Below are 25,063 nucleotides of genomic sequence, written 5' to 3' on the forward strand. Positions count from 1 at the left end.
AGGTACCAGCGCAGGTGCTTTACAACTGACATCCTGTTCAGTCCTCACAGTGTTGTGAAGCACTTACTCCCCTGAGTTTCAATTGAGGAAACATAGACTCATTCCCAATTGTGAGTAGATATTGGGTGTGTAGCACTTCCTTTCTTCCTTCCCTCCCTCCCTCCCTTCCTCCTTCATTCCTTCCTTCCTTGCTAGCTTCCTTGCTTCCTTCCTTCCTCCCTTCCTCCCTTCCTTGCTTCCCTCATTCTTTCTCTTTCTTTCTTTCTTTCTTTCTTTCTTTCTTTCTTTCTTTCTTTCTTTCTTTCTTTCTTTCTTTCTTTCTTTCTTTCTTTCTTTTTCTTTCTTTCTTTCTTTCTTTCTTTCTTTCTTCCTTCCTTCCTTCCTTCCTTCCTTCCTTCCTTCCTTTTTATTGTGAAAATACCATATAGAGTGTTTACAATTACATGGGCAAAGTAATGAATACATTTCTTATCAAGCATTGTTGCCTCCTCCTTTGTTTCCCCTTCCCATCCCTTCCCATCTCCTCCCTCCTCGCACCCCCCGCCCCCGTGACCCCCACCCCCCCACCCCCCTCTGCCAAAGTTGTAAAGTTCATTTTTCGACATAACATCATGTACATCTCATTGTTGCAATGGGTCCACCTTTCTTTCTTTCTTTCTTTCTTTCTTTCTTTCTTTCTTTCTTTCTTTCTTTCTTTCTTTCTTTCTTTCTTTCATTCTTTCTTTCTTTCTTTCATTCTTTCTTTCTTTGATTCATTCTTTCTTTCTTCCTTTCTCTCTTTCTCTCTTTCTTTCTTAATTGTCCTGGGGGCTTGAACTCTGGGCCTGGGTATTTTCCCTAGGCTTCTTTTGCTCCAGGCAAGTGCTCTACCACTTGAGCCAAAGCTCCACTTCTGGCTTTTTTGAATAGTTTATTGGAGATAAGATTCTTATGGACTTTCCTGCCTGCGCTGGCTTTGAATGACGATCCTCAGATCTTAGCCTCTTGAATAGCTAGGATTATAGGCATGAGTCACTGGTGCCTAGCCAATGATTGTTGCTGGATTTCAGTTTCCTTAGCCATGAGGATATTAACAGCCACTTAATCACTCTATAAGAGGAACATAATCCGTGTAATGAACGATTGTATTATTGTTTCAGTTATATGAATGAATGAATGACTGAATGCTATTATTAACTCACATAAGGTCATGAGTCATAGAGTTCAATGTGCTCCATCATCTTCTATGGAAAAAGATTTGGGGAGCTAGGAGTTAGCAACATTCAGGCCATGTGGCAAAGTTACAAGATGTATCATTCTAAAATTGGAGCTCTCTTTGCCAGCAGCTGGTGGCTCACACATGTGAACTTAGGAACTCAGGAGGCTAAGATCGGAGGATTGTGGTTTGAAGTCAGCCTGGGCGAAAAGTCCATGAGACTCTTATCTCCAATAAACAACTCAAAAGTGGTGTTGGGCTCAAGTTGTAGAGAGATAGCCTTGAGAAAAAAAATCTTAGGGACAATGCCTAGGCCCTGAGTTCAAGTCTCAGGAACTGGAGCTCTTAGAAACTCTAGCTCTGTATTTCTTCATCATAGATTCTTGGCTGCCATTGATGACCTAGAAGTTTTAGCTGTTGTCTGTATTGGGTTCTTTGAGCTCACCTTCCTTATGTACATATTGAAGGATGTTCATTAAATCCACTGTTGGTGCTGCTGGTAGTTAATTTCATGCTAGTTTTTGCAGATGAAAGCCACTCCTCTGTAATGTGAAGAGGGCTTTCTGCAAAGTGAGAAAATGGTAGGGAGCCCTATCCTGTGGTGCACAGGACAAATAAAAACAAATAATTTCTGGGAGTTAAATGCTCACTCTTCCTGAGGCTCCCTAGGTGTAGTAGTTTATTTTCATTACATCTTTTTTAAAGGCAGCACCAATATTAGCAATGTGAGTGAGGCAAACTAACATTTTTGTTTGCTCCCATCTGAAAGTTCCTTAGGGCCCATAGACTCATTTAGGAAAATTCATGTGCGCAAAACTCATTTGCAGAACCAAATAAAATATGTGATCACATGTGCTCTTTACCTGAGCAGCCTAGAGGAGAATCCGAAAATGCCTTTTGCCCTTAGACTTGATCTCTGGGGTGGCTCAGCGGTCAGGGTCCTCCATACCTTGTGCCAGCTATAATATGTCACACAACTCAAACCTTTTGGAATCCTGATGTAACTTAGGTGCCTGTTACATTGTTGACTGATTTGTGAGTTTCCTTTTGTACAGTCGTGCCAAGTCATCTTTCCTTGTGTCCTTGAAAGAATCTTTGAAAATCCTTTCAGCAGGATAGCCAGGCAGGGAACTATCTCTGTATTTAGTTGTTTAATCTGTTATGCCTTTTTGGACTTATACATGCCATTTTCCTGATGACAATTTTGGTGACAAGTATGACTGGGTGACAGTTTCTAGACAGGAACTAGGAAATTGAGGAAATTAGAAAAAAAGAAATCCTTATGTGTTAAGGAAATAAAATACATGGATAATTGATAGTAAAGCAACCAGTAAACAGAGACCTCATACCTTTAGAGTTCTTTTTCTCTATAGTTTAAAATATCTGAGGCAAGATGGAGTTAGACAAATATATCTCTGTAACTTTCTGAGGCACAACTATAATTTTCCTCAACACTTAAAATTATGGCTTGTTGTTAGGCTTGTTAGTTGATTTATTCATTCAACAAATATTATTGATTGACAACCAGTATATTACATACTAATTGTCAGGGATATAAAAATGAACAAAGCAAAAATTCCAGCATTCAAAAGCATGTATTTTAATGAGGGAATAAGTTTAGAATATATTTTATATTTTTATTTATTCAAGCATTTTTGGTTAGCATGTATTACTTGTGCATATTAGTGAGGTTCAGTGTGGTATTTTCACAGTTGTGACTCATGTCTATAATTCTAGCCATTTAGGAGGCTGAGGTCTGAGGACTGTGGTTCAAAGCCAACCTGGGCAGGAAAATTGGTGAGACACTATGTCCAGTTAACTAGCAAAAAGCCATAGCTTCACTTCCAGAGAACCAGCCTTGAGGAGAAAGCTAAGGGAGAGCATCCATGCTCTGAATTCAAATCCCAATACTGGTACACAAAAAATTATCCTGGAAAGACCTTATCCACTGTATTCCTTTTCAGGAAATTTGTTTTTGTTTTTTGTTTTGTTTTTGGAAACAGTTTTCCCAATCTCAGGTACACACGTGATTTTCTTGTTGCATACTCTCTGGAGACACCTAGATAGGATATAGTTGCATGAAGCACAGTACTGGGTGATATAGTCAGGGGCTGATGGAAATTTCTACACACTTCAACTGTAAAAACACTTTATAACAATTAATAGTAATCTTTGTGATAATTAAAAATACATTCATCAAAAGCCTGGTTATTGTTATAATAATATTAGAATGCTATGAGTCCTATTGTTCTACATTTTTTGTGTGCTTCCTATGATAGGAACTGAAAAGGATAAATTACAGAGAGTTCCCTGGAATTTATGCAGAGATGAGCTCATTGAGAAGAGCAGCAAATGCCTGTCATAAATCAGGAAGGAACAGAGATAGAGACTACTAGCCTTGATGTTCCCATAAACTTTCTCTAAAGGCCCTGCTCAAATCCTTAGAGGAGCCACTAATTGCTAATGAGTTGCAAAGCTGATGTATTTTACATTTCATCTCTCCTCATTTCCCTTCTGCAACCCCTAGGTGGGAATGTCAATCAAGAGATACAAGCTTAGGTGGAGACAGAGAGAAAAGATGAAGCAAAGATGAGAGACAGAATCTATTCCAGGTAGATAAACAGTTCTTGAATAAGAGAGGCATCTTCTGCCCTAAGGAACATGTAGCCAAAGGAAATACAAAGTAAGTTTTTTTTCCCCTAACTCTATCAGAGCCACTCATCCCCTTACCCAATTCTCTGTCGTCTTGCAGTTTGTTGTTTTTTACCAAGAAAAATTTAACTGTTTCCAAAGAAAACAATTGGTGCCGTGATTCAGGCCAGCCTTCCCATCTTGATGTAAATACCATCAATTTCAGCCTGCCATGTCTTCTGCCATTAAATAAGTGAATTGCTTCTTCACAGTAGAGTTCCTCTAAAGATAACACCAGCAGCGAAACAGCTTCTCATGTGGGGAATTCTAACCCAAAGATTCCGAGAGGAGAGACCCATCAACAAATATTTTCCAATCCCCCAAATTTAAAAAAAAAATAAGGAAAGTAGCTTGTTTTTGGTCCTGCTGGAGGAGAGGATCAAAATGTGAAATGCAAGTATTGCTATTTATTCAGTTGACTATATAGAGAGATCCCACAAGTTCAGTCTCTCTTGGGTGGGGGTTCATCCCCGGATATCTGTGTCAAAGATGTACTAGGCACACACGTTTGCTCTAACAAGATCAGAACTTCCACAGACGAACTCTATCCATACTAACTCTTGCCATAGAGTTGTCTACACTTCCTACTCTCTCCTCTCTGTAGGGTGAAAGCAAGTTATTCAGAATTACCATTCCCCGTCCCCCTGCCACCTGCCGCAGTCTCTAGGAAAAGTGGGACTTGAACATATCAATGGAGAGATGCTTTCCTCAGCCTTCAGTATTCCCAGAGAAAGTTCTTCATTATCTCTGTATAACACAATCCACCAGGAGTGTTTCCTGTTGTCAAGAACAAATCCCTGAGTTGACCATCAGCCCTCTTCCCGTCCCATTCTCAATGACACAGGTTCTTGATCAGTGTTTATAAAGCTTCTTGTCATGCTGTGACAAGAAGACAGGATTCTCAGTAAATGAAAACGACCGACAGTCACATCTGCTTTTCTCCAGTGAGTTAGAAAGCCACGAATAATATTTTCAGCAGTTGTTAAGAATTCTGGAATTCCAACTAATTCTTCATAAATGGAGGCGACTCCCTAGATATCTAATTAAATATTTAAGTGTAATTAGTCTGTTGAGGAGTGTCATCTTGTTGGGATTTATATCAACATAAAATAGTTTCATTTTCCCACTCATTGCTTTCAGCTAGGTTGTGTTTAATCCCTGTTCTTAGACAGGGAAGCGAGTTCCTTAGCAACATCTAATTTCCTGTCATTTTCAATTATTAGTATAGTCTCATGTGGGTATTTAAGACATGGTCCTGTTCATTTAAAAAGATGAATCTCAGATTTGGTTCAAAGTGTATCCTTCCTCCTGAAACAGTTATTTGGAATGAGGCTGATAGGAGGGAGAGAGGAGGCCAGGAATTTTTATGTGATGGCTTGAATATTAGTGGTAGTCAGGTGTCAGGAAACCCTTACCCTGGTTCAAGGAGAATCTTTTTGTGAAAATACCGTACAGAGGGATTACAATTACATGGGCAAGGTAATGAGTACATTTCTTATCAAGCATTGTTGCCTCCTCCTTTGTTTCCCCTTCCCATTCCCTTCCCATCTCCCTTAAGCAGAATATTTTTGATGGTGTGCTCTCAGTGCTGATGTGGTATTCCCACAGTATAATCATTGTGTTCTGGGGCTGGCTTGTTCCCTCCATTTCTACTCTGTGCCTTGTCTCCCTTTTGGTCATGCCACTAACTCTTCTTCTAGGTTCAATACACAATAGCTTGGACAGCCTTTGGTGATTCTTCATGAGGTTAAGCAATGGGAATCTGTCTCTTGAGCACTAATCAGTACTAACGAGGCGGGGGTGTAGATTTCCCATCTTCTTACCTGGCATAAGACATTGGGTTTCACAGATACCTTTAGATTTAAATGGTTATTAGATTTCAATTTACATGGACCTCCCATTTCAGAGGACACATGCTAGCTTCTCTCCTAAAGTGTGCCATTTGCCTAGGCTTCCAAACAATCTACTGGACTAGGACTCTCCATCCCTGCTCATTCTTTCGGCAACACCAGGCAGAGGGTAAGGGCTCCTGGGATCCTGCTGATCAGTTAGGATCCAGCTGGTTAAGTTGGGAAAACTTCTGACAGGAGTCTGAAGACTTGTAGGATCTTTAGAGAATAGGAAAGAACTGCCTTTTATATCCAATGTTGTCCTCTCCACAGTCTGGCCATCTTTGATTCTCTATTAGGCTGGTAGGAAGGTCTTGGGATGAGGTGGGCCAGGTGGTATGGTGGTAAGGCCATTCCATCTACCTTTTAGTAAGCTTTTAAGGTGATTGGTTGGCTTTAACAGCTGGACGCTTTCTCTAGAATGTGGAGTGCTTTGGGTGATTTTTGCTTGAAACTTAGCAGAGATTTAGGATACTGAGAGATGAAGTTGTACATGTAACATATCTGTTATGCATGTGTCCACAGATGGATGCAAAAGAATATATTGGTGGTAAATGTCCTAGGCCCCTAGAAGGCCAGAACACCCCTGGAACACACTTTTAAACTCCTCTAACTCATAAGAAGTCCAAAGAAATGAGACTCATTGTGATATTTTTCCATGACAACAATTTTTATTTTAAAAACACATGATTGGCCCTACATTTTTGTTATCTCTAATGCATATTTATCCTCAGTTCAGCACCACCTCATAGTAATGAGGCTTGGCAGCTTGGCTCCAGTGGTAGAACACCTGCCTAGCAAGCGTGAAGCCCCAAGTTCAAACCCAAGAACCCCCAAGTTCAAACCCAAGGCGAGTCAAAATAGTTAAAAGGATAAGTATGTAAGAAAGGATGCTTTGAAATTCTCAAATGTATGGTAATATCATGGTGACATATAGTTATAGATGAGATTTTCTACGTATGACTGTAATCCCTACAAATCTTATTTTATACTAGAATTCAAAAATAAGTTGATATCTGGAACATTTTTTTTTTACTTTTATTGGTATATATAAAAATCAATTCAGACTACAGCATTTTAAGGTAGACTGATGAGGTTATAAGCCTGTCTCTATGATTTCAGACAAATTGATTCATCTCTTCAAGTATCAATTTTTTTTGTCAGTCATGGGGCTTGAACTCTGGGCTTTGGTACTGTTTCTGAGCTCTTCAGCTCAAGGCTAGCGCTCTACCACTTGAGCTACAACGCCACTTCTGGTTTTCTGGGGTTAATTGTAGATAAGAATCTCATGGACTTTCCTGCCCACACTGGCTTCAAACTGTGATCCTCAGATCTCAGCCTTCTGAGTAGCTAGGATTACAGGCACAAGCCACTGGCACCCGACTCAAGCCTCAATATCTTTATGGGTGCTCAGAGCAACATACCAGTTTCTTACCACAGTGGATTTGTGAGAACCAAATGAGTTAATTCACAAAAAGAGGTATATGGTCCATAGTAAACTCTCAAGTATTAGCTATTATACTGTGCACCTGTATGAATGGCATAGAAAACAAGATTGTTTGCTATAGTCTGGATATTTTTAGTAGAAGCGAAATGGATTAGAGTAGCCTTAACTTTGTGATGAAGTTTTAAATATTTACTCCAAAGAGTTTTCCCAGGCAGAGGGTTCGAGTGGTGTGAATAATATCTTTCTACAATCAGAAGTGACTTACCTGGGCTCCAGGTTGCAGCAGTGCCCATACTAGTCATTAACTCAAAGAGCAGGCCAGTTAGCTACTCAGACAGGGCGACAAGAGGAAACAGATGAAAATATACTCAGCCATCCATATTCCCAAGAGTGTACTGCTAGAAATTCATGATTAAGTAACAGACCTGTGTAATTCTTTCTTCCTCCCCTTCCTTCTGCACCCTGTTGGCTATATTCAGTCCCTTTGAAATGCTGCACATTTGCAGACAGATAGGGAAGGGAGAAGTTTGACCTAACACTTCCTTTCAAATGGCTTCTCAATATTTCATATATTGTTCCAGCCTCATGGCTTTCCTGCCTTCAGATTGCATGCAGCTCTTATTCACTTTATTGGTCTTTCTGACTGAAATTGATTTAGCTGAATGGGTTCCAGAGGTAACTCATTTATATATTTCCTTGCATAGTTTCTATTTTTATCTTTCCATATCAGGCTTCTACTTGAAATTCATCACAGATGCAAGGATTTAGCAGTCTTGATCTTCCCAGCAAATATTTGCCAGCTTGTAATTTTTTGTTGGTTATCAACAGCCAAATTTAAACAAGGCCAATCTTGTTTTAATTTAATTTGTATAAGCTCTAGGCCAACCAAATACTTTGAGAAAGAATGTTAATTTCTTGTTTTTTATTCAGTATGTGTTATTCTTCATGTACTACTGTTAAGTTTTTTTCTTTATAAATTATTATATATATATGTATTTATTTATTTTTTGCTGGTCCTGGGACACTGTTCCTGAGTCTGTATGTGCTCAAAGCTAATGCTCTACCACTTGAGCCACAGCGCTACTTCCTGCTTTTTCTGAGTAGTAATTTTTTGGAGAGTAGAGACTCATGACTTTCCTGCCCAGAGAGTCTAGCTGGGTGCCAAGGAATCAGGCCTGTGATACTAGCAACCCAGGAGGCTGAGATCATGGTTCAAAGCCAACTTAGTCAGGAAAGTCCGTGGGACTTTAACCACCAGAAAACTGGAAGTGGAGTTGTAGCTCAAAGTGGTAGAGTATTAACCTTGAGCAAACAAACAAACAAAAAAACCTCAGGGAGGGCTGGGAAGGTGGCTCAGTGGTAGAGCGCTTGCTTTGCCTGCATGAGGCCTTGGGTTCGATTCCTCAGCACCACATAAGCAGAAAAAAAAAAAGCAGGAAGTGGCACTGTAGCTCAAGTGCTAGAGTGCTAGCCTTGAGCTGAAGAGCTGAGAGACAGCACCTAGGCCCAGAGTTCAGGCCCCACCACTGGAACCACCCTCCCCAAAAACCCCCAAACCAACACCAAAAAACCTCAGGGACAGTGTCCAGGCCTTGAGTTCATGCCTACATGAGAATTCCAACCATGCACACAAAATTGGACATGTGATAGTTCCTTAAAAACAAAACACCAATACTTAGTGGGATGTTTTGGGGTCCTAAGGTGTTCTACTATATAAGAAAAAAGCCGGAAGTGGCGCTGTGGCTCAAGTGGTAGAGCGCTAGCCTTGAGCTGAAGAGCTGAGGGACAGTGCCCAGGCCCAGAGTTCAGGCCCCATGACTGGACCCCCCCCCCCACACACACACAAAAAAGAATCTAACTGACATTGAGGTTGGAATACCTTTAACCTAGTGGTCTAAAACTAGATTCATTTATTTTTCTGTCTCTTTCCTAGTGGGCAGCCCATCCCTAGGGTGGAGTACACAGAAGAAGAAACTAAAACTTGGGGAGTTGTATTCCGGGAGCTCTCCAAGCTCTATCCCACTCATGCTTGCCGAGAATATCTGAAAAACTTCCCTCTGCTGACTAAATACTGTGGCTACAGAGAGGACAACGTGCCTCAACTTGAAGATGTCTCCATGTTTCTGAAAGGTAAGACTGTACACAGTCTCTAGCTAGCATCCCCATTTGCTTTCCAAGAACACACGTTGTACAGTGGCCCCTTTTTCAAGCAGGAAAAGAACTGATTTGAAAAGGGGAGCTGAGCCAACAATTTTTATGGGCCACAGAACTTTCGGCTGGCCAAGTCTGAACTGCTTGGCCTCAATTCGGAGACCTGATCCTAGCGTTCCTGGTTTGCGTGCTGCTGTGACATGTTCTCTGCTCTTCTTGTAGGCTCTCCATAGATTTTCTTAAGTTCTGTTTCTTACCAGAAAAGCCATCTCTTCTTTACTTACTCAAATTTACCTGTTCTTTAAGCTCAGAACAAGTTTTGTCTCCTCCATGAATCCTAATTATAACAGCCACCAGACTCTCCCCTCCTGAAATTCCAATCTATACCAGTGTGTATCAGAAGACAGATATGCATGGCCTTACAGCCAGTACACTGAGAACTGCTGATCAGTATCACTTAACTAACACCTAATTACACAATGCCTTCTGTTATTGTTGAGGTAGGCTGTGTTCTCTCTTATGGCCCTGCAGGCCATGCATCCTCCTTGTTTCCCATAATTATATACTCACTATGTATTTACCATGGGACCTATTTGCCATGTAGGGGATTTAATTTTTATTGTTGTTTCATGTTTTACTATTGTTTCTCAAACCTCATGAATTAGAATATTATCTTACAGTATTTTTCATATCTATCTCTTGTATTAATATCTTCACAAGAAGTGGTACAGAGTTTGCGTTGCTGATTAGCACATAGCAAAAAGACAGTGCAATGCATGCATTTTTCTCCCACTCATTTTAAAACACCTAATTTAAAAACACTCATTAAAAACATGGGAGAGTGTTGAAAGGGGTGACAGTGATCAAGATGCAACGCATTCATAAATGGCTTTGTTAAATGGCACGTCTTTTGTACAACCACTTAAAGTTAATAAACATCCAAAATTGAAAGCACCTGACTTACTTAAAATGGACTTTTAAAGCAATGATGTATGAGAATTCAAAATTCTTGATGTCCTGGTTTCACATTTTTCTAACTCATAAAAATAAAATGCATAACTATTAAAATAAAACCATGTTTCTTAGTGTATCACCACTCATGTCTTACATGTGGGGCACACTAGCTTATTTGATTTAATATAGAAAAAGGAGAAAATACACTTGTCTTTTTTGATATTAAGTGAGGCAAAATCCCAAATAAAAATATTTGGAATGAACATTGTTCTGCTGGAATTATGGGTCTGAGGAGGCTTGAGAAAGTATGAGTTCTGTGTGATTACCAGAAAGCCCACGATGGACTCATTTTATAAACTTAATTGGATCTTGCCTTTTCTTCACTATTTTTATTTCTCCACTTACGGTTCTGAGGTACTCTCCTAATGAGTTTAAGTGTTTGGGGTGGAAGCCTCTATAATGGTAGTTAGCATCAAGGGGTTAAAAACAGCCCTCCTGGACATTATCTAAATGAGAGAAAACCAGAAAGACAAATATGACCTCCTCCTGCTTCTATGTGGAATCTGTTAACACTGAATACATAGAAACAGAAATAGAAAAGTGGTTACCAGGAGTAGGCGGGTAGGGGAAATGGACAGATGTTGGTCCAAAAGTATAAAGGTGAAGTCATACAAAAGGAATACATTCAGAGATTTACAGCACAATGACTATGGTTAGTAAAGCTGTTTTATAATGGAACTTTTCTAAAAGAGTAGATAATGTATTCTCTTGACACATATGATTATATGAGAGATGAGCATATTCACACAACTGTAATGATCATTATGTCTGTCAAAATATACCTTACATTTTAAATATACACAATTTTCATTTTTAAAGAACTGCTCTTAATATAATTTTCCAGGCCCAAAGAAACATAGGTCCCGTGGTTTCCCTTATTTTCAATAACTAGTATATGTCTGAGTCAACCAGAAAAGGTCAGATAAGTTGATGTTAGGGGAATGAACCCCAAGATAAGTATTCAAATGTTTTTTCCTTTCATACAATTGTTTCTAACATATTTACAAGATGATTTCTATGTTGCTTTGTATGTCCCTCCCCCATGATATAACCCTGCTTTCACTGTATTTGATGTTGGTATAATTTGTGGAGGGGAATGGAAAAAACAAATCATTTAACTAGGGATACAGGTGGACCCATTGCAACAATGAGAAGTACAAGTCGTTATGTGGAAAATGAACTTTACAACTTTGGTGGGTGTGGGGGGGGGAGGATTGGGTGTGGGGGGGGAGTATGGGAAAGGATGGGAAGGGGAAACAAAGGAGGAGGCAACAATGCTTGATAAGAAATGTACTCGTTATCTTGCCCATGTAATTGTAACTCCTCTGTACGGTATTCTCACAATTAAAAAAAAGAACTACTCTTGCAAGAAGAGGATAATATAAAATATAGCATAAATAAAATATGTATTTTTTCTCCTCCTCCTCCTCCTCCTCCTCCTCCTCCTCCTCCTCCTCCTCCTCCTCCTCCTCCTCCTCCTCCTCTCCTTCTCCTCCTCCTCCTCCTCCTCTCCTTCTCCTCCTCCTCCTCCTCGTCCTTCTTCATTTTTGCAGGTCTAGGACTTGAACTCAGGCCCTAGGTACAGTCTCTGAGCTTTTTGCTCAAGGCTAGCACTTTTAACACTTGAATCATAGCTCCACTTCTGGCTTTTTTTTCCTTTTTGGTAATTTATTGGAGATAAGAGTCTCAGGAACTTTCCTGGGTTGGCTTTGAATCATGATTTTCAGATTCAATCACCTGAGTAGTTAGGATTACAGGCATGAACCATTGGTACCCAGCTAAAACAAAAAGAACATTGTAATTTCTCTGAACTTTTTAGTAAGGAAGCATTAGATGTCATTTAAACTTAGGACATTAATAAACCCTGACTGAGTTAATAATGTAGGCAAGTTTCATAGATTTTATTTGTAGTTGGTATTGTATTGGTTTTTCTCTTACCACAAACCAATAAGGCACAGAAAAACCTTAGGCATACCTCCTTTTCAAGTTAGAGTAATTCACATACCACAGACTCCAGCAGCACAGGATTTAGTTAGGAGGTATTGACATAGAAAGGTGCAGTGGGGTCAATTCTAAGACATGAGTAGAGGTGGTAGGTAGCTGTGTGCTTCTGAGCACATGCATGTGGTATGGCTTTTAGAGAGATTCCAGGTGATATGTGGTAAGCATCATTTTAGATCGTGATCTTCTCCTGGGCATTTGGTATTTCTTACCCTAATTTGTGAATTTAAACCCCTTAACATTTTTTCACTTTTCTTTCCCTTTTAATGAATTGATTGTTCCCCCAGAAACCATCATTCATGGCAGTATTTTAGTCACTACAAGCTCCAACCATAGTAGCTAATTAATAAAACATGTCATTCAGTTGTCAGGAGGACCTTGCTTGCATGTTTCTGAAACATCCTTATAAATAATAGGAACCCTTGTGGACCCTCAGTTTCCGAGGCTACCATTTAGTTGACCTTTTCTTTTTCTTTCTGTTGTCTCTTCAGAAAGATCTGGTTTCACGGTGAGGCCAGTGGCTGGATACCTGAGTCCAAGAGACTTTCTGGCAGGCTTGGCTTACAGAGTGTTCCACTGTACTCAATATATCAGGCATGGCTCAGACCCCCTGTACACTCCAGAACCGTGAGTATCCACATTCAATTCCAAGCTGCATGGAGACCACTGCACTGTCAAGTCAATGCTCACTTGACTGGAAAGTGTGTTAGGCCCTCTTTGACCTTCGGAGTAATTTCATCTGACTAGCCAGTGCATCACAGCTCTGGCCTGGAGAAGAAAGGTCTTTGGAATGGTCAGCCTCCCTATCCGGGCACATGCGGCCTCTAATATTCTTGCTGAGTCTCCTCTGTCTAACTTTACAGCAATATGAAGCTAGCAGAAGCTTGGGCCTGATCTCTATTCCTAGTGAAGAAATAATGTCCCAAAGGGATAAACATCTGTACACAGGCAGGACACACACATGTGCCTCACAGTGGGAGGCCTATCTTGTCTCCAGAAGGTTCTCTCATATACCATAATGTGTCATTGATAATTCCCTTCCTTTCATCTTTTCTTCATCCCCTAAAAATCAGGAATCTGTATTGTGCTCTCCTTGTACTTTATTTTCTTAAATATTTTTCCAAAATTTCCCATCATTTCCAGATGTCTAGGAGGTTTGTGATTTTTTTTTTTTTACCTGACAGCTTTTCTTGAGAGAATCCTCTTTTAGGGCTTATATCTGTCCTCTCCTGGATAATAGATAGACTAAGAGTAGACAGAAGAGCTATATAGGGTGGTACCATCCTGGTCTACCATAGGTTGGCAGATGGGGGCAAATTGTGAATGCCTGTATGGTTAATCATTTGCCCTCAGCAAAATGGGATCGGGGTCTCCAAGTATGAAATGCATTGCATATAATTTTTTTGGTTATCCTTTAAAAATGTAGCAAATTATGATGTGCTGGCAATGTCTGGGAATGAGACAATAGACAACATTCCTGCCATTCCTGTGTGTGGATGCTTATTTATTTATTGGCTTGAATCATCAGGCCAGCCCTTGAAGTGGCCTTTGAGCTGAGATCTGAATGTGAGTATTATAGGGTAGAGAATTCTAAGCCAAAAGAGCAGCAAGAGCAAAGACACTGAGGCTCACAGCTATTATTCTCTGCCTCTTCCTGGGCTCAATTCAAATGAGTACCTCACCCTAATTTTACTCTAATTTGTTGCCTACTGTTCTTTAAGCCATTCAGATGATCATTTTTCTTGTAAGGCTGCTTTACTTGAATATGCTGGTGATTAATGGGCTGCCACTGTCTTCACTGGGGAGCAAAGAGCTCTTCAAGATTCAAACAGTTAAGGAGCTGATAATAGTATAAGTAGGCAGGGATAAGAGCTAAGTCCCTGAAGCTTCCTCTCCCTCTTAAGCTGACATGAGTCACTGGCCAGGTGGGTCCCATCAGGGTCACTACATTGTTTTTCAGACTGTTCAAATTCCCTGAAAGTGTTGGAGGATAAACAAAAGGTTACTTATAGGACTCAAGACATTTGGAAAAGAAATGCTTCTTAGAATGGAGTGAGTGCTCAAAGGAGCCTTGTCAGAGTTAGAAAGGCAATCTCTAAATCTCACCCAAAGGGTTTACAAATGGCCCTGTTTACAAATAGCAGGCACTTTGTTAGTTCCCTTTGAATAACTGGCCCTCTTGAGACCCGTGATAGCGTGCCAAAAGGTATGGAGAGAGAGAGAGAGAGAGAGAGAGAGAGAGAGAGAGAGAGAGAGAGAGAGAGAGAGAGAGAGAGAGAGAGAGAGAGAGAGAGAGAGAGAGAGAGAGAGAGAGAGAGAGAGAGAGAGAGGCAAAGAAATGAGATTTTAGCCACAGAGGTCTATAAAAATTTTGGATAATGTGTTTTATTTTTACCAAAGTACTTTCAGCCAATTCATTCAACAATATTTATGTGTGATGTTAGCAGGGAGATAGAGGAGATTTAAAGATGAATAAAATATAGTAGCTTAATCTCCCCCGCCCCCACTCTTTCTTTTAAAGCAGCTCACATTCTGGCAGGGGAGGTAGAAACATAAATAGGGAAGAGTGTGGTTAGGACTCTTGTTCGGGTATGTACAAAGTGTTAGAGGAACACAGAGGAGACAGCAGTCCTGAAGGGCTATTCAGAGATTCAGAGTTGGTATCGTCTGAGTGGAAGTCTGGGAGGATGGATGGAAGTTGCATTTTCCAACAAAGTCTTCCGGGAAGGGAAGGGAAAGAAAGCGCAACATTTGTGGAAATATGAAGAAGGGGACAATGAGCAAGGATAGCTCGACAAGAGTGGCCAGGATACGTATGGCCAGACCATATGTATCTTCATTATGAATCATTATTTGTCAAAGGAGGATGAACAGGCTTCATTTTGTAGGCAGCTGGGAGCTATCCAAGGTACTGAAGCAGTATCAGATAATTGTTTTTGCAAAAGATGGCTGGGGTGAGGAGGTTCCATAGAAATATGAATGGAAAACTAGCCAAAGAACTCACATTTCATTGATGGAGTAGAGTTTATAAGGTGTTGTGTCAAGAAATGTCATGGTATAGAACAAGAAGGGACCTATTTCATACCTTCAATACCTTAGAGCTACATGAGCAATATGTGGTGACTATAGAAGGGGCAAGGAGAAGGAAGCTCCCATAAGGTAAGGTTAAGGTTGTGTTGTTAAGGTAATATTGTTTTTATTATTATCTTTATTTCCTCCCCAATACTGGACATACTTTTCCAATGCTTACACCTCTGTGTGTGTAAGGCACACATTCTAACACTTGAGCCTCAGCACCACTTCTGGCTTTTTGGAGCAGTTTATTGGTGATAAGAGTCTCACAGGCTGGGAATATGGCTTAGTGGTAGAGTGCTTGCCTAGCATGCATGAAAAGGCCTGGGTTTGATTCCTCAGTATCATATAAACAGAAAAACCCAGAAGTGGTGCTGTGGCTCAAGTGGTAGAGTGCTAGCCCTGAACAAAAGCAGCTCAAAGACAGTGCCCAGGCTCTGAGTTCAAGCCCCAGGACTGGCAAAAAAAAAAAAAAGAGTCTCACAATTTTCCTGCTTGGACTGGCTTTGAACCATGATCCTCAGATCTTAGCCTCCTGAGTAGTGAGGATTATAGTGTGATCCACCAGTGCCTGGCTCCTCATTTATTTTTAATGTACTGGATGATTTTAAAGTTCACATATATTAAATTATGCATAGTAAGGACTTTCATCAACATATTTTCAAACATGTTTAAGACTATACATAGAGCTCTCCTATGACCCAGAAATCCCACTTTTGGGCATTTATCCAAACTATCACAAACAAGGCCATACTAAAACTACCAGCACAACTATATTTATCACAGGATTATTCACCATAGCTAAGATATGGAGCCAACCCAGATGCCCCTCAGTAGATGAATGGATCAAGAAAATGTGATATACATATGTGTGTGTGTGTGTATATATATATATATATATATATATATATATATATATATATATATATATATATATATATGATGGAATTCTATGCCTCCATCAGAAAGAATGATACTACTCCATTTGTTAGGAAATGAAAAGACTTGGAAAAATTATATTAAGTGATCTAAGCCAGGTCCAAAGAAACATAGGTCCTATAGTTTCCCTTAACTGAAATGACTAGTATATGTCTAGGACAAGCAGAAAAGATCAAAAGCTAAGTACATAGGATCATATAAGATGATGTTAAGCGAAATGAACCCCAAGTTAGGGACACAAGAGGTTTTATCTTTGTTTCTGGGTTTTTTTTTCTTCACTTTTGTACAATGACTGCGGTGGAGACACGCTCCAGTCAGCCAGCTGTAATGAAATGGCCACTCATCAGGTCAGGCCGAGCATTTCTAATAACTCTTTTCTCATACGAACACTGCCTTCTTTCAGTGTCTACATGGCTAGCCCCAGCTGAGGGAAGAGGAGATTGGCCTGAGTTTCTTGGAGGGAATCGCCGAGGGGCTATGTTCTTTAGCAGGGGCTGGAGAGGGATACCAGTTGTAGCCCTGAAAGAAAAATGGGCAACGAGCACACCGCTCCATCCTTTCCTGAAAGGAAGACGTCCTTCACGCACAGCTGTCCCAGGTCCTCTCCGGTGGGGCAGTGGATTCCTGCGTGGAGAGCCTGGCTCCTCCCTGGGCCTGTCCCCTCCTCTATCACCAGCGGTAGTGGGCCAGGGCCCGGTTGGCCTGGGCCATCTTGTGCATGTCATGCTTCCTGTTGATCACCGGGCCTTGATGGTTAAAAGCCTCCAGCAGCTCGCGTGACAGTTTCTCTGGCATCAGTGTTCGCCGGTGCTCAGTGACCATCCCCTTCATAGCCAGGTCGGCTATGGGCGCAGGGACCTGGTAGACATGGCCACCTCTGAGGATGGGTGCTAGCCCACTCACTGGCTCACAGGTTTTCAGCGCCTGGTGGAAGATGACAGAGGGGTTGCGTTCAATATGTCACTGCTGCCAGAGGCTGGTTCATGAGGGATCTGGCCAGTACCGTGTTTCCTCCTCTCCTCATCATGTTGGGGAGCTTACTGATCACCCGGTCTGCAAACACAGAGAGCTTGTTTTCGTTGATGGGGCTGAGTTTTCTTGAGCTCCTGCTCATGTTTCTCCTCCTCGGTGAGTTCGGCCTCAGGTTTGCGGTTATGTTCTTTGTCAGTGAGGGGATCCCTGAATTCAGGACCGCAGTGGCTCCATCTCACCTGGCTTAACCCGGGAAGCCGCCAAACAGCCCGTGGCACCGGGAGGGACAGGCCGGACCACCGGGCGCCGCTCTCAGTGCGTGTTGCTGTTGTTTTCAATGTGCTTATAATGCACTATGTGATGTTTTTGTTTCTTTTGTATGTTCTTCCCTCCATGGTATAACCCCTGTTTTCACTGTATTTGATTCCGGTGCCCTGCATCTTGTATATACATCTTTCTAATTTGGGGAGGGGAAGGGAAACAACAAAATGCTGAAATAAGGGTACAGGTTGACCCATTGTAACAATGAGATGTACAAGACACTATGTTGAAAATGAACTTTACAACTTTGAGGGGGGGAAGGGAGGAGTTGGGGTGGTGGAAAAGAAAGGGATGGTAGGGGAAAAACAAAAGAGGGGGTAACAATGCTCGATAGGAAATGTACTCATTACCTTACTGATGTAACCACTCTGTATAGTATTTGTATAATAAAAAATATATTACAAACAAAACAACAGAAAAACAACCCCCCAAATTTAAGTTTTTATTGGGAAGTCCAACTAGTTATTATTTTTTTTTTTTTGTCGGTCGTGGGGCCTGAACTCTGGGCCTGAGCGCTGTCCCTCAGCTCTTCAGCTCAAGGCCAGCACTCTACCGCTTGAGCTACAGCGCCACTTCCGGTTTTCTGGTGGTTTATTGGAGATAGGAGTCTCACGGTCTCTCCTGCCCGGGCTGGCTTTGAACCGCGATCCTCAGATCTCAGCCTCCTGAGTAGCTAGGATTACAGACGTGAGCCACCAGCGCCCGGCTCAACTAGTTATTTTTAATAATGATTGAGAAAACTGAAAGAAGGTAAGGTTTAGAGGGAAAGAAAGAAAGAAAGAAGAGGAGGATTGTGGTTTGGAGTATATTTTCTTCCAACTATCCATGGGTGAGATGTCCAGCTATAAGTCCTGGTCCAGATGGACCTTCTGGTAGTAGAAGTAAGGGTTGGGACTTGAGACGAATTTAACGCTTTGACAACAGATTTGTTCCTCTGACCACAGAGACAAGAGGGGACTAAGTCAGAGGATAAACATGGGGGATTTACTAATTTGGCAGTATACTTATAAGCCATTGTTTTGTGTTTTTAAAGTCATTATTTTATAAGCAGGTACTAATTGTACTTGTTTAGGATTTGAAGGGGACTCATGGATACACTATGGACAGTAGGTTCTTTTCCTTCCTCTGTCCTCTTCACACTTGTTTACCCACGGTAGAGGTCACTAGTGTTAACTGGTTTCAATTGCTTCCTTCTAGAAATATGCTCTGCAGACTAAATAAGAGATCTCTTTCATTTTTGTCTCTGACAAAATCCTGTGTCCTTTCTCAGTATGAAGTTTGAATGTATGGCACGCAAGACTAGAATAACTATTTCCAGCCCAACCACTTTCACAGGCACTGTCTTTATAATGAGAAATCCCATTTTCTCAATTGAAGACCAACAAGAGAGCAGATTTTTCAATTTGTGAAGTTCAACTTGGCTACTGCATTTAGTGCTTCTACTTTGCTTCAAAATAACCACCCCAAATTGCTGAACTGTGGTAGTTAAGGCAGCACTAATGAGACAGCATGAGCCATGAAGCCCAGGTAGAAATGGGAATGAAGCACACCATTAATAAGTGGATTTTCTTTTCCTTTCTTTCCTTTTTTCAGTCTGGATAGAATGCATTTTACTATCACAGCTTTCAACTTACATTGGACTTTTCTACCTGTGTTGGGCCTGTATTTGTATTTTGTACTTTAAAGACTCTATAGGTTATCTAAGCATGGTAATGAGACTTTAATTAAACATGTGATGTCAGGCTGAGGGTTTCCCTAGGGAATTTTTTTCTGGCCCAGAGAACAGTAGAGAAGAAAGTCCTAGTGAATTGGAAACTTGGTTATCTTGACTGAGTCATTGTATTGCTGTGTGTTTCTGGTGGATTGAAGGTCACTGATGTACCAGAAGCAAGAAGCAGCCAGTTTTCCTTCTCCCTTACAGCAGTGCCCAGGGCAGTGATGTCTCTTGTCAATGCTATCTAGCTGCTGCTGTTATCAGCTAGAATTCCAGCAATGTTTTGGCCAATCAAGTATCGGTGCATACAAATAATTCCTTCACAAAGTATCAATTAGGTCACATTTAAGATTCTTCCAGTAAGATCATTCCTTTCACTCACTGGAACAAGAGAGGAGGAGAAGCATGTACAATGTTCTGGGCATGTGAGCATCATCTGGCATGTTTATAGTGACAAGAAAAATTTGAGGAGGGCTATATTCTCTCTGGTCTGCTTTTCATCTCACCGGGAAAAGCCTATTGTGGGCCGTTCCATGTTGCACTTTGCGAATACTTGATCTTCTTTTCTTCTCAGATCTTTTTTTTTCTTTTTTTGGTACTAGTTGTGGGGCTTGAAATTGGGGCCTGGACTGGCTCTGAGCTCTTATGGCCAAGTCTGGTGTTCTGCCACTTGAGCCATAACTTCACTCCTGGCTTTTTGGTGATTATTTCTAGATAATATTCTCATGGACTTTCCTGCATGGACTGGCTGTGAACTGTGATCCTCAGATCTCAGACTTGTGAGGAGTTAGGATTATAGGCATGAGCTACCAGTTCTGGCTCTTCTTTTAGAACAAAGCTTTATAACTTTGGCACTATATATATATATATATATGTATATATGTATATATATGTGTGTGTATATATATATGCATGCATATATATGCATATATTTACCTATATACATATGCCAGGCAAGTTTTGCAGTTAGAGGATGCCTTTGCATTATAGAATATTTACCAGCATCCTTGGCCTCTACTCACTGGGTGTCAACCCCTATCCTACTACATATTTTAACAATCAAAGGAATACCCAGAGTGTTCATGTCAATTGGGAGAACCACTGTATTAGACAGAATAAGAAATCTGTCTGACAGTTCACATTCACATGGTTGTTCTGTCTGCCAATGATTGCGTTCCCTCCCTTTAGAAGCAATCTGTAGACCTTGTTTCCTTTCTAAAATATGGAACTCAAACTAGCATTCTTTTGTGCTTGGCACATATTAGTGACAAAAATATAGTTGGTTCCACAGAGTATGGCTTATTAAATCAAGAGTTCTAGATTCAGGGCTGCATTGGCATGATTGGCCACTTGGCACCAATTATGAAGCAATAGCTTTGTCCTCGTGGTAGCATTTTTCAAGTCAAAGATAGGCTTTAACCACTAGGAAATAATACACAATACCACCCATGAATACAGCAACATTTATTGTCATAATACAACTAAGTGCATTTGCATTAAGGAAAATCTTTTCTTTGTCTCAGTTGAACAGTTTAGGGACAATTAATGTTATTTTTAAATATAACTGCTTTAAAGTTTTAAAAAGGCTTTGCAGTCAGGTGATTTTTTTCCTTATAATTGCCACCATGTTTCAATTTTACAAGAAAAATAAAAGTGAATTATTTCTGACCATATTCTTTCATCTACTTCTAAGTAAAGTGAATGAATTTTATGCTTAGCCCTGGCTTATTAGAACAGAACCCTCCCTAAAACTGGCAGCAATGTCATTTATTTCCTTTTCTTGTGGCTCAGACATCAATCCTCATTTGTTAAGTAGTAATGCCATCAGGTAAAGGCACAGGCTTTCACATTTATAAGAAAGGTTGCTGCTCCGGTCTGATTGAACAGATAGGTCTTTAACAAGAGGAAAAGTACAACCTAACTTTTTCTTTTCTTCTTGTTTTAATCTGAGTGGATTCTGGGTCTGACAACCAGGACATCATGAGCCTTTCTCCTTTCTCTTTCCTTTTCCTTTCTCCTTTGTGCTCTCTCTGTCTCTGTCTCTGTCTGTCTCTCTGTCTCTCTGTCTCTGTCTCTGTCTCTGTCTGTCTCTGTCTCTGTCTCTGTCTCTGTCTCTCTCTCTCTCTCAGTAGGCTTCTGAAGTCTAACCTGAGCACAGTGTCACTGCAGAGCTGGGAAGATAATCTCAAGGTTTCTAGAATTACACAAGACCCTCTCCTTGCCCTTCCCCCCTCCAAGTGCTGTTTAGCTTTAATTTGATCTTTTCCATAGAACAAACAAACTTGGTATCAAGCCTGCCCAGACAAGGGCTTCCCCCATGGTACTATTATCTCTCTTTGCTGTTCAGGCTTTCTGAGCAGAGTATTACCAGGGACTTAAAGAGCCTTTCTCAGGAAGCCATTCCCTTCTGACCTCCATTTCCTGCTTTTTAAAAAGTTATTATCTTCATGCCTCTAATACTGGCTACTCAGGAGGCTGAGATCTGAGGATCGTGATTATACAGTGCTTTACAGTGATTGTAGAGCTCTAAGATGTGAAAATATTATCCAACATAAGTAATTTCAACAACAACCATCACAATAGAAACATTAACATCACTTTACCATTAATGCAAACATGTATATGCCAATGATACATGGCACAATATGTCAGCTATATATACTGCATTTTTGCTATTACTATGTCAAATACTGTTTTAAGATTTGTATGCATCCTAGCTTTGAGTCATTACTATTATTACTCTGAGCTTATGGATGAGGAAAATGAAGCATGGAAAAACTGAATTATGTGCCTACAGTAACACAGCTGGTAAGTAGGGGAACCAGTGTTTGAAGCTGGGAGTCATGTTGACATCTTTGGGTATAACAAGTACTTTATGTTAAGTGGTTAGAGTCAACATAAGAACTGTGAACTTACATGGATGCTGAAGTTGAATAGCTCTTGATTTTTTGGAAAATTACAAAGTTTGGATGAGTTTTGGAAGTGACACTTTTTAGCTACTTCAGTGTGGTCCTATCCAGTCATTGGCCCAACCACCAGGCTGTTAGAAGTTGACGCTCTCCTTTGATCATCATGGGGCGGTAGCAGCTCTGCCCTTTTATCAAGAAGAAGGCTCTCTTATTAGCCCAGGAAGAGAAAGGGACAACTCTGCTACACTACACAGTGATGCATGTAGGGGATGGCTGTGCAAGTCCTCCAGGCAGAAGGACCTGGGACTGTAAGCTCAAATCTAGCCTCTATTGTCAGCTCTCAGTAGGACATCAGCGGGACTTTTAACCTACATGTATGAAGGAGGATGAAATAACGCTTTCATCTCTAGAGAGAGAAAAACTTGTTAAAAATGACCAAATAGGTCCATTCTACTTATGCACCCCTTCAATTCACATGAAGGCTCTGTTGTGCCTTCATATTCCAACACATCCTTGGTTAGCAGGCAATGGAGTCCCAAGTTTTCAATTGTAGTATTTTGTCTTGTTTTGTGAAGTAGCTAAAAGCAAAACAACACCTAAAACATTTTACAGAGTCTTTTGTCTCAAGAGCTTGGAGCACTCTAAAATACACCTTCTATTTAAAAAATCCTATACATTATGAAAACCTATGTATGGTGAAACTAAACCTGTGCCAGAGTGCCTGCTAGAACTTTCGGCTCTTTGAGGTTATGTGTAGTGACTTGTGATAAAGCCTCAGTTGCTTTTCTTTTTTCACTTTAAAAAAAGTTGATTCAAAGCAGGATTCCTCCTGTGTCCCCTATCCCCACACCAACATTGTCTTTCTAATGTGGTAGCTATAATCCAAAATTAGCACTTGTAAGCACTGGCACCTGAATGAAAATTCATCTTCCTTCAGCCTTCTGTAGTCAGGGAGAAGTTCATTATGTAGCTTCAGGTGTGGAAGAGTGAGATGACCAGGGAGCAATTTTTCAAGAATATTTGCATTTTAAAATTGCAAGTTCAGAAGAAGAAATTCAAAATGATTGAATTCTAGGCAAGAAAGCGAGGTAATCACCCTCCGTGTCTCTTCACTGCTGTTTGGAGAATGATGTCCTGTCCTCAGACAGGCCAGTGGCAGATGCTGGCACCAGAGAGAAAGGGGAAGGGCCTGCTATCCCCACATGCTCATGCTGCTGGCCTCCTTCCAACTCATCTCTGTGAGGTTTATAGGACTGTCACCATTTTACAGATGGCAATTGCAAGGTTCAAAGACGTCAGATAATTTCCCTAAGGTCACACAACTAGAAAATAGCAAAATCATGATTTGGTCCAGAGCCCCTATGTTGCACTGGAAATTAAGAAAAGCACTTGAGTTCTTCACTTGGATTCATTTCTATTTGGAGCAATGGAGCCTCTCCACACCTGCTCTACACAGTGGAGTTCAAAAGGCAGTCACTGGACATTTCTCAGGTACCAAGCTTTCCTAAGCACTGAAAACCCAAAGAACATGTATTGTGGCTTCTGTTCTGGGTTTACAGCTGTAAAAGATATTTTCGAATGTCAGTCTCACTATCTAGCCTAGGCTGGCTTCAAACCTGAGATCCTTCAGCTTTAGCCTCTCAACTGTTGAGAGTATAGGTATGTGCACTGCACTTGGCTCAGCTTACAGCTTTTTGTTGTTGTTGTTGTTGTTGGTTGTGGGGCTTCAACTCTGGGCCTGGGCTGCCCCTTCAACTCAAGGTGAGCACTCTACCGCTTGAGCCACAGTATCACTTCCAGCTTTATGGTGGTTAATTGGAGATGAGTCTTATGGACTGTGCTGGCTTTGAACTGTGATCCTGATCCTCAGATCTCAGCCTCCTGAGTAGCTGGGATTATAGGCATGAGCACTGGAGCTTGGCAGTTTACAGCTTAAGTGATCAAATCTGTACTGTAAGGGGAAAAATCACAATTAAACATTATGTGAATACTTATGATAACTTACACTTTCAATATATTATTTTCTTAGCTCATTAAGAGCATTAAGATGTAGGACCTTTGTAATTTTCATCTTACAGATAGGAAAATGTTACATCTGTGCTTTTGGTATGGTAAGATGTAGTTATCTATGTTTACTTAGCAAAATTAGATGACATACTAATTCAAATCTTCATTGGCATTAGCCACATTTCAAGTTTGTTTGTTTTTTTCCTGGAGACACATGTGCCCTGTGAATATTACATTGGACAGCACAGACAGTTTCAGCTTGGCAGAAAGTCTTGTTGGATAGTGCTGCTCTGAAGTCATTTGCTTGCACAGGAAGGGGAATAGACTTAGGCCAGACTCTGTAATACATGCTTGTGAAAATCTGTCTGTCTGTCTGTCTGTCTGTCTGTCTGTCTGTCTGTCTATGTATGTATGTATGTATGTATGTATGTATGTATGTATGTATGTATGTATGTATGTATGTATGTATGTATCTATCTATCTATCTATCTATCTATCTATCTATCTATCTATCTATCTATCTAATCTATCATCTATTATTTGTGTGGTGCTGAACCAGAACTGGACCTGAATTTAGGGTCCTGCTCTACCAGTAAGGTCCACTCCTAGTCCTCCAATGGATGATTTTAACAATCGTATTTTATGACTGCCTTAATTTTAGTGGGATTGAGGCAGAAAAGCTTAATCTCTCTAAATTTTTTTTCAAGAGACAGGCAATATTTTAGAAATGGTATGGGAATA

General features: G+C 40.7%; 1 protein-coding gene and 1 pseudogene across 1 annotated transcript in view; one reads left to right on the top strand and one right to left on the bottom strand.

Moving 5' to 3' along the window:
• Tph2 (tryptophan hydroxylase 2) overlaps positions 1-25,063 on the top strand; it is a 93,506-nt gene that overhangs the window by 21,588 nt on the left and 46,855 nt on the right. The window contains exons 6-7 of the mRNA XM_070036803.1: positions 9,156-9,352; positions 12,880-13,015. Of these exons, the coding sequence (XP_069892904.1) occupies positions 9,156-9,352; positions 12,880-13,015 (333 nt within the window). The remainder of the gene's footprint in view (positions 1-9,155; positions 9,353-12,879; positions 13,016-25,063) is intronic.
• Positions 17,069-19,849, bottom strand: LOC138835907 (small ribosomal subunit protein uS7m pseudogene; annotated as a pseudogene).

Source organism: Dipodomys merriami, unplaced genomic scaffold (genome assembly GCF_024711535.1).
Source record: "Dipodomys merriami isolate MVZ:Mamm:240054 unplaced genomic scaffold, mDipMer1.0.p SCAF_10, whole genome shotgun sequence".
Classification (NCBI taxonomy): domain Eukaryota; kingdom Metazoa; phylum Chordata; class Mammalia; order Rodentia; family Heteromyidae; genus Dipodomys; species Dipodomys merriami.